The sequence below is a fragment of the Onychomys torridus genome, chromosome 1, assembly GCF_903995425.1.
Source record: "Onychomys torridus chromosome 1, mOncTor1.1, whole genome shotgun sequence".
Lineage (NCBI taxonomy): Eukaryota > Metazoa > Chordata > Mammalia > Rodentia > Cricetidae > Onychomys > Onychomys torridus.
The window spans coordinates 76,003,096-76,017,255 of NC_050443.1; the positions used below are offsets into that span (position 1 = coordinate 76,003,096).

A 14,160-nucleotide genomic window follows, 5' to 3' on the forward strand; every position below is an offset into this window, starting at 1 on the left:
AGTGGGGAGGAGAAAAGATGTCCATCTATTTAGCACAACAAAAGGAGAAAAAAATGAAGTAATTAATCAGGGGACAGATCACTTCTATTAGCCTGCGCAGCCAACTTTGTAAACAAGAAACCCAATTGTTCATGGAGCGCTCATCAGTCCTGGCAGATGGAAGGGAGAGACGGGGCATAGCCAGGCAGACAGGCAGACTCATGTCCTGCTGCTTAAGGAAGGAAATTAATTGACATTCTAGGCAGGACCACAGCAAAGGCTCCCAGCCCTGAAGCTGCCTGCACATCGGTGTGAAGTCCTCTTTCAGCTTCCCAGCCCTTTAAAGAGGGATGGAATGGGTGTTCTGGCCATCCCTCAGAGATCCCTGGAGGCTTTTAATCCATCCTGCTGGCCTGAAAGAGACATACGGACCTGAGAACCCACCCAAGCCTTGGAAATCACAGAGCATTGGCTGTCTCACAGTCACATTAGTCACTAATGAGTACTGGGAGTTAAGAATTCTAAGTCAACTGTGTCCCCCCACCCCCGTGTGTGTGTGTGTGTGTGTGTGTGTGTGTGTGTGTGTGTGTCTGTGTCTGTGTCTGTGTGTCTGTGTGTCTGTGTCTGTGAATGTATGTGTGTGTCTGTGTGAGTGTGTGTGTATGTCTATGTGGTTTGTGCAGAGGTACATGTGCATGTCAAGAGTACACAATCATATGTACAAAGGCCAGAGACCAGAGGTGTTATTCTACATTTTGGGTGTTTGTTTGTTTGTTTGTTTGTTTGTTTTTTTAAACAGGACCTCTCATTGACCCAGAATTCAGTGAGCCCTAGAAATCCACCCATCTCTACCTGTCCAACGTCAGGATTCTAAGAGTGCTCCCATGCCTAGCTTCTTTTTTTCCCTATCCTTTAGAGACAGGGTTTCTCTGTATAGTTTTGGAGTTTTGGTGCCTGTCGCAGATCCTGCTCTGTAGACCACCCTGGCCTCGAACTCACAGAGATTCACCTGGCTCTGCCTCCCGAGTGCTGGGATTAAAGGTGTGCGCCACCACTGCCTGGCCCATGCCTTGCTTCTTTTTTGTGTGTTCCAAGACTAGAACTCAGGTCCTCACTTTACTAACTGAGGTCTCTCCCTGGTCTTCCCAGTCACAAACTGCCATCTCCTACAGCAATGAGGAGACCAAGCATCAGTTGTGAAGTAATCCAACCAAGAGCCCCATAGCTCAGGCATGCACCACCCCATGCCTCCTCTACCTCCTCCCATTGGCTGGCCAGAAGAAAACAGAGCATATTAACGTGACCAGGTTACCCTTTAGGTCCCCACCTCCCTCCTGAGTCTGTCATTGCCCACGGTATGCCATGTGGTTCTGACTCAGTCCTGTGCCTCCATTTGAAAGCCTGTCACTTCTCACTATGTACATAGGTGGCAGATACCGCCCAGAAATTTTGAACACATACATCAGCCCCAATCCCAGCCATCTCCTGAGTGGTGTTGCCAGACATGAGGCCAAGCAAAAGCTCTCCAGGTGACTCTGAAATGAGTCCCTGGCCAGAAGAAACGACCTCCTTCCTGAGTGGCCTTCTGACTGTTGTATACTGTCACCCAGGGTGCCCTTCAGAAATGCAAGCTTCACATGAGATCTTCTCAAGCAACCACCTGGGGGTGTGTGCCATGGGCTCCTTATAAGTTCTTAGGGCAGAGACAGAACTGCAGGCTGCAGACAGCCCTTTGATGTTAAGTAAGAAAACAGATGCCAAGAGGTCCAGTGCTTGGTCACAGAGGTCTGGAGAAGGGTGACCAGGTAAAAGAGCCCAGTGGGTGAAAGCAGGGAGGAGCCTGCCCCACTCCACCCCCATCTTCAGGATGCCTTCCTCAGACCCTAAAGTCAGCAAACCCATTCTCTACACGGACCCATGGGATTCTTTTTAGACTGGCCTTTTATAATGACCAATGAAACAAAAATAATAAAGGTTGGTGAACTTCAAGTATGATTGTCTTGAAAGAAAAGAGAAACTGTTACTAAGAAGGAAATTCATCATTGTTGTGTTTGTAGGACTTCGGAAATAGGTTCATTTAAACAATTCAGAGTGATGTGACACTGCAAAGTGTCTCCCCGCCCTCCACCTCAAGTGCTTCAGAGACCCCGTTTCTGTTGGTAGCCACATGAAAGATTAAAAGTCTCTTGTGACAGCAAAGTGGGAAGCCAGGACCTGAGGTCTAGGGCACTGGATTTTAATTCCTAGCTCATGGGACACTCAAAACCTTGGCCCCTTCCCTGCCCTCTGTTCATCTGTAAGAGGTGACCGGAAGGGCTGGGGACGTAGCTCAGTTGATAGGGTGCTTGTCTGACATGCACAGAGCCCTAGGTTCAATCCCCAGCACTGCATAAGACTGAGTGTTCCAGTGCACACAAGTAACGCAGCACTCTTGGGAGGTAAAGATGGGAGTTGCAGAGTTCAAGGTCTTCCTCTCTATATCCAGAACTTGAAGCCAGCCTGGGCACTATGAGATCCCGTCTCAAAGAAATAATAACAATTTTGAATTTTTTCTTAAAATTTAAAAGTAAACAAAAGTAAGTAATCATTTGTTAATGGGAACTAGAGAGATTTGGGTATAGCTTAGTGCTACATGGCCAAGACCCTAGCAGAGGTACAGAGAGCTAGATAGGAGTAGATGTCAAATTCCAAAGTCTCTACTATATGGCTCCTTCTCATCCCCAATGCTGAATTATGTTTGGCCTTCTCCACCCCAGGAATTACCGTGGACAAGTTTGGGCTCATTTACTTTGTGGATGGCACAATGATCAGGCGCGTTGATCAAAATGGGATCATCTCCACCTTGCTAGGCTCCAATGACCTCACCTCTGCCAGGCCCCTCAGCTGTGACTCTGTCATGGATATTTCTCAGGTGAGAAGACTTTGTCTACTGGAACCCTGTGTGCCTGTGTGTTCTTCCTGTCTTCTGTTACCCAGACAGCCTGATGATGACTACTCCTCTTAGCACTGTTCAAGCCTTTGAATGGGGTCCCACTGTGTTGAGTACCCAGAGTTCAAAGACCAGGAAGAAACTGCCCCAACCCAGCTGCCCTGAGAGTTCACTGTTAGGTGTAACAAGTGTGTGGCTGGGTTGGGGGCACAGAGGACAGTGACAAAACCTCCCCAGGGCCAGTGGACCAGTGTCTATTTAAGTTCATAGCCCTGAACTTCCTCTTTGACAGCACGTACAGACACGTGTATTTTTGAGACCATAAGCTGCTGCAACAACAGGAATTCTGCCTGTCACCTCCTCTACTTAACCAAAGTGCCTGGGATACAGCCAGCACAGCCCATATTTGTTGGGTAGCTGATTGAACCCTAGCTGTACCACTCAGTAGATCTCTAGCTACCCAAAGCTTTGGTGCATGGATGAGTTTGTGAAGTCTTTGAACCTCATTTCTCCTAACCATACAATGAAGTGATTGAAATCAGCATGTCAAGATTGCTTTGGAAATACATGAAACAATATGTGGGGGTCAACAATGCTCATGACTTCAGATGTAACAAATAAAAAGCATCCTAGCATCCACTTCCAGTAAGGAGGTACCAGATTTGGACCAGGGGTTTGCTGAATGGCAAAAAAAAAAAAAAAGAACAGAAAAGATATAGTGTGTGCAAAGATGTTACTAGGCCTGGTGTGCTCAAAGAACATTGGAAGTCTGGGGATGCAGCTCAGCTGATAGAATGCTTGCTTAGCATTCATAAGACCTTGAGTTCAATCACTACTCCATATAAATTAGATATGGTGGCACACTCCTATAATCCCACTTCTGTGAAGTGGAGGCTGGAGAACCAAAGTTCAAGGTCATTCTTAGCTACATGGTAAGTTCAAAGCCAACCTGAGATACATGAGACCCTGTCTCAAAGAACATTGGAAGGTTGAATGCCAAAGCAGAGGGCACCTTGAAGGGAGTTGAGACAGGAAGTGTGATCTAGAGCCAGTGAGAGAAGGACCTCACACTATACCAAGGAATTTGTCTCAGCAGGTAGACAGCAGGAACCCAGCTGAGACCCAGTGACTGGCTATCCAGTATATCCTGAGTATATCCTATGATGACTTGGCAAAGACCAGGTCCTTGACTGCCAGGTCCTGGATCAGAACTTGGCTTGAGTTCAGTTGGTGAGCATCCATCCTGCTAACATTATCAGAGCCTAGAGAACATAAAGAAGCCAACAGGAGCCCTCTCCCAGGCCCTCTCACCATGTCTTCCTCTGTTACAAACACATATCTCTAAGCTCCTTCCTCCAAGCCCCATGACCACACTGTTGGCAGCTCCAGCACCCACACCCCATCCCAACCCGATGCTGCTGCACTGTCCCCCTGTGCCAGCTTCTGTGATGATACACTCCAGAGTAAAATCTGCTCTCTGCCACCCATCTTTGCAGTTTGGCAGGCTTCGCCTTGCTGGCTCGAGAGCTTCTCTCTCCAGTCTGTGAGCAAGCTAGAATTACCCAGGAGGAAGCCGCCAAAACCTAAGGATGTGCAGACAAGTATTTTTGCTTCTCTAAATGGGCCCTCAACCAGCAAGCACAGGGAACCGAACGTTTCCATCCACACATTGGAAAGTTGTTTAGGTGTAGATACAGGCGCTGCCAGGCACTCACACCAAAGGCTTTGGAAGGCAGCTGGCATGTTGAAGGAGAGAAAAACACAAAAGCCACATGCTGAGAAATCATGGAGTAATCTCTACTCCTGGTCCTTACTGCTTTGTCTGAATGTAAGAATTGGATTTTCTTTTTCAATGAACTCTCAACCTAGGCATATATTTTTTACATACACATATGGGAGGTAGTATTTGTTTTCAGAGCTCCCTCTACTAACAACATCCACAGAATCCATGACCAAAGCCTGCAAAGCAGGTAAGCATGGAATTTGGGAGGTGAGAAGGACCAAACCCCAAAGGCATTGTGGGAGGCATGCGGTAGATGAGCAGATGTCACAGGCCTGGAGGCTGGTTCTCAGCTCCCCACATAGGGCCACCACTCCGTACTGTGGAACCAAAATGAGAACTTGCTATGTGCTAGGCACTCTGCTAGAAATGAGGTCAGAGCTGAGTACAACTTCTCTGTTCTTGTTGAGTTGCCATAGTCCCTGGGGCCGAGTGAAGGAAACTGAGGAAATGCCTTATAAACAGAACCCTACACTGGGTTTCATCAAGGATGGGGAAATGAATCTTTCTAATGAAATCATGAACATAATTGCCTAGCACAGGGCCACCAGCTGGTAATAGGATGTAAATATTAGTTCCCTGAAACTCTACAAAGAACTTCCTTGTATATTGTCTCATTTGCTACAGCGCCCCTGGATAATGTTGATTGCTCTGATTTACATAAGGGGAAACAAGTTTGGGGAGGGAGGGTGGGGGAGTCTAAGAAACCTGAGTCAGATGACCTGACCCATTAGTGTCTGTGGGAACAAACAGAATGTGAGGTACCCTGCCCCCCCAATCCCTCCTGCTCTGTGTGCCTTTTGTAGACATTCATTCACTTATTCCTATGACAATGTATTTATGTACACTCATCACTTTGTGGCAAAGCAAATATCAAATATCTTACTGGAGATACAGATGTTCAGGACAACTGGGAAAGGGAGACCCCCTCCACCACAGATCCCTTGAACATAGGAGCTCAAGGACCACGGAAGCTCTAAGGTCCAGTCCCAACATTTCGGTGATGGGGATTGAAGCTGTGATAGCATCCTCATTAACCAGAGGAGAAACCAGAGAGGTGTATGCACGGTATCTGGCACAGAGACATCAAGCCAGCAGTGTGTCAGAGCCCAGAGCAGCTGAGAGCAGTGGCCTTCTTTGCCAGGCATACAGTAACATAAAGCAACATGCAGAAAATGCTAAAATGCTCACCTGTCCATTTCTTCTCCCCACCCCCACCCCAGTCTCTCTACTGGCTCTCTCTCTCTGCTCCTTCCCACCCATCCCCCCTCATCAGTGCACCATCTTTTCATCATAATGACAGGCAGCAAGGTCTCTGCAAGTAAGTCCCCAAGGTGCCACAGGACCAGAGGGTATAAAATATTTAGCGGCCAGTGTTGACAAGGAATGGGTTTTAGAAAATTGAAAATTCTCCTGTCACTTTAAAGCAAACTGTGTTCTTGATGTAGCTAAAAGCTGGCGGGACCATGCCCCAGAGAGCACTGGGCAGTGGGGCAGCAGTAGCTCTGGAGGGGCTGAAAGCTCCCCTGCTCTTCAGAGAGACAGGGGCTGGGGCTGGGTGAGGAACAAGAGGCTTTAGGACACAGGAGCTGAGCACTGGCTGTTTTAGCCCATCCTGGGAATGGCTCTAAGCTAAGGAGACAGAGAGGCAACGTTTGGGGGGGGGGGGGTTGTTGTTGTTTGGTTGGTTGTTTTTACTTTGTTGTTGTTGTTGTTTTCATTTGCCAGCAACCACATATACACTGCAGCAACATTTTTTAAAATTATCCTTTTTTTTTTTTTTTTTTGGTTTTTCGAGACAGGGTTTCTCTGTGTAGCTTTGCGCCTTTCCTCGATCTTGCTTGGTAGACCAGGCTGGCCTCGAACTCACAAAGATCCGCCTGCCTCTGCCTCCCAAGTGCTGGATTACAGGCGTGTGCCACCACCACCCAGCTCATTTTTTTAAATTAAAATAAAAGAATATCAACATCATCCTTGATCCCAGAATGCTTAACATTTTGGTATGTTCCCTTCAAGCTTTTTATCTCCCCTTTGTCCATAAACTAATGTCTGTGTTTTCCCTAGCTGATTTCATTCTCCTCCTGAAGCTCTGTAGTCCGTTTTTTCTATTTAGCACAGAGCAAACACTTCCCCACATCATTACATATCCACCTAGGGGAGTGCTTTCAACCTGTGGGTCATGACCCATTTAGGGTCACATATCAAATATCCTGCATGTGAGATATTTACATTACAATTTAAAACAGTAGCAAAATAACAGTTATGAAGTAGCAATAAAATAATTGTATGGTTAGGGTTCACTACAACATGAGGAATTGTATTACAGGGTCACAGCATTAGAAGGGTTGAGAACCACTGGCCTAGAGCATCATGTTAAAAGATTGTTCTCAATATTCTAGTTTACAAGTAAAGTAAATATAATTATTTAGCCAATTCTTGGTTGTTGGGCATCTGAGGTGGCTCTGTTTGGTTTGGGGGTTTGTTGTTTTGTTGCCATTATTAAAATGGATGTGATCAAAAAACACTATAGACCCTAGCATGCAAGAGCAAATTCCTAAAAAAGAAACTTTCTAATTCCATTAATCATATTGTCTGAGTAAACCCCAGTGTCAAGTGTCTGTAGGAAGCCCAGGAATGTCAAGGTTATAGCTCTTCAGGTAGAGCTGGAAAGCCAACCGCAAGAAGCATGGTCGGCATTTCCAGACTGTATGCAGTGTGCCTGAGCCTCTTGGGGACGTGACTGGCCAAGGTCTTCTCTTAGTGCCAGCCCTTCTTAGTGTGATACATCCAACAAACCTTAGAGTCAAGCATCGCTCACCTGAGACCCTGATAACTGCCGCCCACTAAGATCCCCTTGAATCCTCACCATGATTCCCGCCACTTTCCCAGTGTGGCTTAAGAGAGACTCGGTGTGAGGCTCCAGGCTCTGAGCCTAAGTCCTACCACAAGTATCATTAATCACATCTAGGAGGACCTGCTCTGTGAAGTCCTAGAGACCCCCACATAAATCAGGTTTGCTGAGCTCCAGTGTGAACTCAGTCACCCGAGGGGTCTGTACAGATTCAGTAGCTTTGGGACAAGCTTGCCATTGTGCATTTCTGACCAGCTCCAAGGGGAGGCCAGCACACTGCTAGTCTGATTATATCCCTGTAAGAGAAGAACCCAGGTGTGGTCCCCAACCCAAGAAACAATCACCCACGAAGTTACTTTTAAACAGCCCAAGGGAGCAGACCAATCACACCAAGGCCTTGGCTTTTCTGATTACTCAGAACGTTTTTTTACAATCTCCATTGACATGAGAATATGGAAGCAAAATTGAAAAACACTAATACAGAACCATGTGTCAGACAGGGGCATGGGTTCTTTGACTTTACAGCCCCCAAACCCAACTTTGTGTTAATCCTCTTCACGCCTGAGTCAGGTCAGCATTTCATGAAGATCTTTTTAAATCCTCCGATCAACTCCTCTGTCAGGCTCCAGCCTCCACCTTCCTCTCCCTCCACTTCTGTATCCATCATCCAAGTTTGAGCACATGTCCAGGGGTACATCTGTCACCCCTGTTTTCCTAGTATGAATTTTGAAGCTCAGAAAAGCCCAGTCACCTGCCCAGGGTTGTAAGTGATGGGTCTAGGTTCAGAACCTAAGCCTGTCTGACTCCAAAGTCTCCATCTCAACTACTGCTTCTGGAGGCTGTGGTCCCCTTCTTCAGTTTCTGTTAGGCTGGGCCAAACTGTATATGAAGGCCCTTTGGACACAGTAGTGGGTCGTTGGGAATTTGGGGGTGACTAGTAGTGGACATCCTGGCATCATTTGAGTGTCCATGTCTCCATTGCCAGGTTCGCCTGGAGTGGCCCACAGACTTAGCCATCAACCCAATGGATAATTCCCTCTATGTCCTCGACAACAATGTGGTCCTGCAAATCTCCGAAAACCACCAGGTACGCATTGTCGCTGGGAGGCCTATGCACTGCCAGGTTCCTGGCATCGATCACTTCCTGCTGAGCAAGGTGGCCATCCACGCAACCCTGGAGTCAGCCACTGCTTTGGCTGTTTCGCACAACGGAGTCCTGTATATCGCCGAGACCGATGAGAAAAAGGTTAACCGCATCAGGCAGGTCACTACAAGTGGTGAGATCTCCCTGGTCGCTGGTGCCCCCAGTGGCTGTGACTGTAAAAACGATGCCAACTGTGATTGTTTCTCTGGAGACGATGGTTACGCCAAGGACGCAAAGCTGAATACCCCATCCTCTTTGGCTGTGTGTGCTGATGGGGAGCTCTATGTGGCTGACCTTGGAAACATCCGAATTCGATTCATCCGTAAGAACAAGCCTTTCCTCAATACCCAGAACATGTATGAGCTGTCCTCCCCTATCGACCAGGAGCTGTACCTTTTTGACACCAGTGGCAAGCATCTGTACACTCAGAGCCTGCCCACAGGAGACTACCTGTACAACTTTACTTACACCGGGGACGGCGACATCACACACATCACGGACAACAATGGCAACATGGTGAACGTCCGCCGAGATTCTACCGGGATGCCCCTCTGGCTGGTAGTCCCAGATGGCCAGGTATACTGGGTAACTATGGGCACCAACAGTGCACTCAGAAGTGTGACCACACAAGGACACGAGCTGGCTATGATGACATACCATGGCAACTCTGGCCTCCTGGCAACCAAAAGCAATGAAAATGGGTGGACAACGTTTTATGAGTAAGTATCAAGATATGGTTGTGTTTTATGAGATGCATTGTAAGATTGAAAATGAATGAATTTATAGAGTGTAATTTTTCATGTATTCCATTTTAATTCAGGATTGGGGCTGAAAACTATTACCAGTGGTAGGTTATGCATGTTCGTGTTCTGAATGATTTATCCTAAAATGGAAATGTTATAGTGGGAAAAGCATAAGCTTTGGACTCATAGATGTGGGCTTCAATCCCAGCTCTACCATGGGCTTAATCTCTCTAGGTCTCACTTTTCACACCTTAAAATGGATACAGTAGACACCCACTCACATTACCATGGGAACATGATGCGGACCAAAAGTAACTAAAGTGTTAATAACTTCATATAAACAGAGAGGTGAGCCGGGTAGTGGTAGCGCATGCCTTTAATCCCAGCACTCGGGAGGCAGAGGCAGGTGGATCTTTGTGAGTTCGAGGCCAGCCTGGTCTACAGAGTGAGATCTAGGAAAGGAGCAAAGCTACACAGAGAAACACTGTCTCAAAAAAACAAAATAATAATAATAATAATAATAATAATAATAATAATAAAGTAAAAAATAAACAGAGAGGTGATAATAGAAGGAATACTCCACATGGATGAATTTTCTACATAACTGAAGTTGCATTTTTTAAATTTTGGACAAACTTATGGCATCCATTATATTCTCCCTTCTCAAACGCATAAACATTACCTGGCCTTTTTTTAATAAGTCAAGTTCAATAAGGAATGGAAACAGTTGTACATCCTGCTGTGCTACAGAAATAACTTCCAGAAGTGGGGGCACAGAATCCTTCACTCCTAAATGAACTAAGAGATTTTGAACTACTTGTTTATGGGCTTCTGTGTCCAGTGGGTGTGGTGTGGCTGCCTCCTCCTCACTGCATGCTATGGTTGCGCTCTCCATGTTCAGGGGTAACAGAGTGCTCACTTCAAGTAACTGCTTCCTACTCTTGGTACGAGAGAGGCATCTCAAAGCAGAGCGGCCAGAGACGCTCAGTGCATTACAATCCTAGGCAAGGCATTCCTCTCACACATAGATAGAAGACGCAAGTGCCGTTTTAATGAATGGGTCTTGTAACATCTCTTTTTCGATATGAGGTGTTTTTTTTTTAAGTTTCTCTTCTTTGTCATGTTTGAGACAGCTGAGCCTGCTGAAGATGTCAGTATTAGACAGTCCGCAGGAGCTGGCAGAGGACTTAGGCTTGTTGAACATCAGCTATGTGCTAGAAACCGAGCCTTTGAGCTAATCCTCACAGCAGTAGGGGTGACAGGTAATATTTTCTCTTTTACGAAAACCGAAGCCGAGAGAGACTCATTTGCAGGCTGTAATATAGTGAGAACACTATAGTGGATCCAATGGTGGGGGGTTATAATTGATTTTTAAATATAATTTACACTAAAAGAAAAATGTCATAACCCTATGTACAAAGTTCACGAGCTAAATTCCTTTCTCCAAACAGGGGCCTTTTTAATTGCAAAGAAAAGACAAAGATCCAGGAAAATAGCAATTATCTTGATTAACTCATTGAAATGGAAATACACTAAATAATTCAATTCCCCCTACTGCCTGGTAGAAACTCCTTATACATTATTTAGCCAATACAGGGGTTTCTTTGTCAGAGCAAATCTGTTCACGCAGTTAGTTCCTAAGGTCACTCCCTCAGATCCCAAACTGAATACGAACACACCACTTCTACTATCACACCCACCACCCCTGAAAACTAAAATCCTTTACTACACCCTCACCCGAAAGAAAGCCCACCTTCTCCTTCCCTGTGGAAATCACAGCCTCAGGTGACAGCGGTTTAATGATTATGTGGGTGTGTGAGATCCTGTGAGTACTTGGATGTGTTTGTATGAGCATACATGTAGGGAGGCCAGAGAACAACCTCAGTCATCCTCAGGAATGTCATCCACCCACTTTTAAGACAAGGTCTGTCATTGGTCTGAGACTCAGAAATTAAACTAGACAGCTGGCCAAGCAGCCTTCACGATCTGATGTTCTCCACCTCCCCAGTGCTGGGATTACAAGTGTTCACTACCAGGCCCAGCATTTTTATGTGGACTCTGGATTCCAAACTCAGGTCTTCATATTTGTAAGGCGAGCCCTTGACCAATTTAGCTATCCCCTCAGCACCCATTAGTTGATGTTTTAGGAAAAAGAAACTTACAGTTGTATTTTAAATAATGTTTAAAACTTTTCAAATCCACTTTATATCAGAGCAGAGGAGGAACACCAGATCACTGACACTAAACTCAAAGTGGAAAGGAGCATGCTAACCATTAAAGGGAAACTCACTTTTAGATAGATCTTACTATGCACCACTCTCTTCTCCCCATATCTATATAGCACCCAGGGTTTGCAAGCCCCTGGACCTGACACAGAAACGCATTGACAAGGGTCTCCCCAGTCAGAAAGAAGTATCATCAATATATCCTTTTTACCCATGAACACACTAAGGCCCAGAGAAAGCACTTAGTAGCTTCCAGTCGCGCGGTAGGTATAAAGCAGAGCATAGTCCCTGCTCCTCCTGCTATACTGGCCCAGCTCCCTAGGTGCTTCCTGACTTACCTGCGTGGCGGGGATTAAAGCAGTGTTTCTAGGAGTAGTCTGAAGCATGGACTATGGATGAGATAAAATACAGGAGGTTCAGTGACATCTGCTGTTGCTGTTTGCAGCAGCACTGTGCCAGTGCCAGTAAGTACAGGAGCAGCGTGCAAGGCAGGCGAGGGAAGCAACAGAGAAAATCATTTTAATGGAGGCGGGAACCAGAAGTCAGGCAGGACGAGTAGAATCAAATGTCAAGTCTGAGAGTTCGAGGTATGAGCCAGGAAAATAGTCAGGTCCTGAGGTTATCCAAAATGGGCTAGAAAATGGGGTGCACTGTGGGCCCCAGCAAAGTGCTCCAGCTCAGATTGGAAACAAAGTGACGGTGTGAGACACCAGCTCTCACCAGACTGGACCCACAGAACCAAGGGCAGCCTCGGGGGGCTCACACCGGAGCCCCGCACCACACAGAGTTATTGCTGGGGATCGAAAGACTTGATAATCCCCTGTCTCTGTCTCTGCCTTGCTTTCACTCTGGGTCTCCATTCTCTGTCTCTCTGAATCCCTGCCCCGCCCCCTTTCTCTGGGTGAGTCTGTCCCCCTGTTTCTTTGGGGCTCTATGTTCTTCTGAGCTGCTGCTTTCTCATTCTCTAGGTTTCTGCCCCCTTCTCTTGTACCTGTCCTCTGCTGCCCTTCCTTCTAAGTGTCCATCTCTGTCTGCTTCTGATTGTTTCTCTCTGTCTCTCCCTCTTGGCCTCTGTCCCATTCTCTCTAAGCTCCCCACACCTCTGTTTGTATCTGTCTGTCTGTCTTCTGTCTGCCTTTGTACATCTCTTTCTGAGTCTCTGTCTAAAACTACATACAGACATGCATACAATACACATGCATACATACATACATACATAAATTCTGAAAGTGAAATTACTTAATAACTGATAAAAACTACCTAGAAATCATTACAGCATATTTTAGCCTAAATGAATAAAACAGAGTTTTGCTAATGAACTATTTGCTGAAGGATAGTGTCTCCCTTTAGCATCATGTGGCAGCTTAGTGGATCCAAACCCAATATACATGCCTGTGGTGTGGGCTGTCACTAAAACAAGTTTTAAGTTGGTTTTATCAATCCTCTTAACAGATTAAATCAGACATCTAATATGAACAGCATATACTTTAGAGAGACTTGTCTTAGAGTCTCCTGTTGTGGAAAGTCAAGGTTACTCGGGCCCCATGTCTGGGAAAACCCTTCCAGAAGATGGCAATGCAGTCTTTGGCTCTGGTGGGGGGGGGGGGGCAGGGGGAGTACCATTGCTTTCAGACTCAGCTCCTATTCACACAGAACTTAATGCCAAAAAAATGTCTTTGAGAAAGCCAGATGTGGTGGTACACACCTGTAATCCCAGTATTCATGAAGCTGAGGCAGTCTGGGCTACACACATAGTGAGTTCCAGGCCAACCTGTGCCACATAGTGGGACTCTGTCTCAAAAAAGAAAAGCAAGCAAGAAAGGAAGTGGACAGAATGAGGCTAGTTCCAAAATTGACTTCCTGGGTGGGAGTGAGCCACAAACTTCCGCATGCTCCATAAGGGGAGGTGGCTCTACCCTCCCATAGTGCCCCATGACAACACCTCTTAGGATCACACTCGCGTTAAATGGGTGAGTCCCTTACTAATTCTTTAAACTTACTTCCACTTCAAGTTTAGGGCTTTTCCACCGCATAGGTGCTTAGTAAATATTTCATGAATGAAAGGTAGATCCAGGAAGGAAGGAAGCTAAGAAGAGATACACGCTGCAGTGGGAAGACTAGATTCAGATCCTGGCTCCAGCGTTATCAGTGCACCTGGCAGGGCATAGGATTCAGTTCACACAGTTCAAATAGAACACTTGGCTTTCGGTCTGGGCTTGAGAGATATGAGAGCTAAAAGAGCATCCTTCCCAACTTTTCAATAAAAAAGACCAACAGGAGACAAATTCATGAGTTTCCCTCAATGCCTTTCTCTGCGGTCACAGGGTGAGCAACTGGCCCAAATCCAAGAACTCAACCTACAGAAAGGACAACATTTAAGCTCCAGCTTGCCTGGGTAGACACAGCCAAACACCAGAGCTACAGAAATTGATGGGGGGAGTCCATGCACTCTTCACGATCCACCCTACCCCTACAAACTACAATGGGGATTTCTACATGCACGCACACA

General features: G+C 46.2%; 1 protein-coding gene across 5 annotated transcripts in view; it reads left to right on the forward strand.

The window, feature by feature from the left end:
- Positions 1–14,160, forward strand: part of Tenm4 (teneurin transmembrane protein 4) — a 761,032-nt gene that overhangs the window by 719,264 nt on the left and 27,608 nt on the right. For all 5 annotated transcript variants that reach the window (XM_036186680.1, XM_036186679.1, XM_036186681.1 and 2 more), the window contains 2 exons: positions 2,736–2,890; positions 8,525–9,402. In XM_036186680.1, coding sequence (XP_036042573.1) covers positions 2,736–2,890; positions 8,525–9,402 — 1,033 coding nt within the window. The remainder of the gene's footprint in view (positions 1–2,735; positions 2,891–8,524; positions 9,403–14,160) is intronic.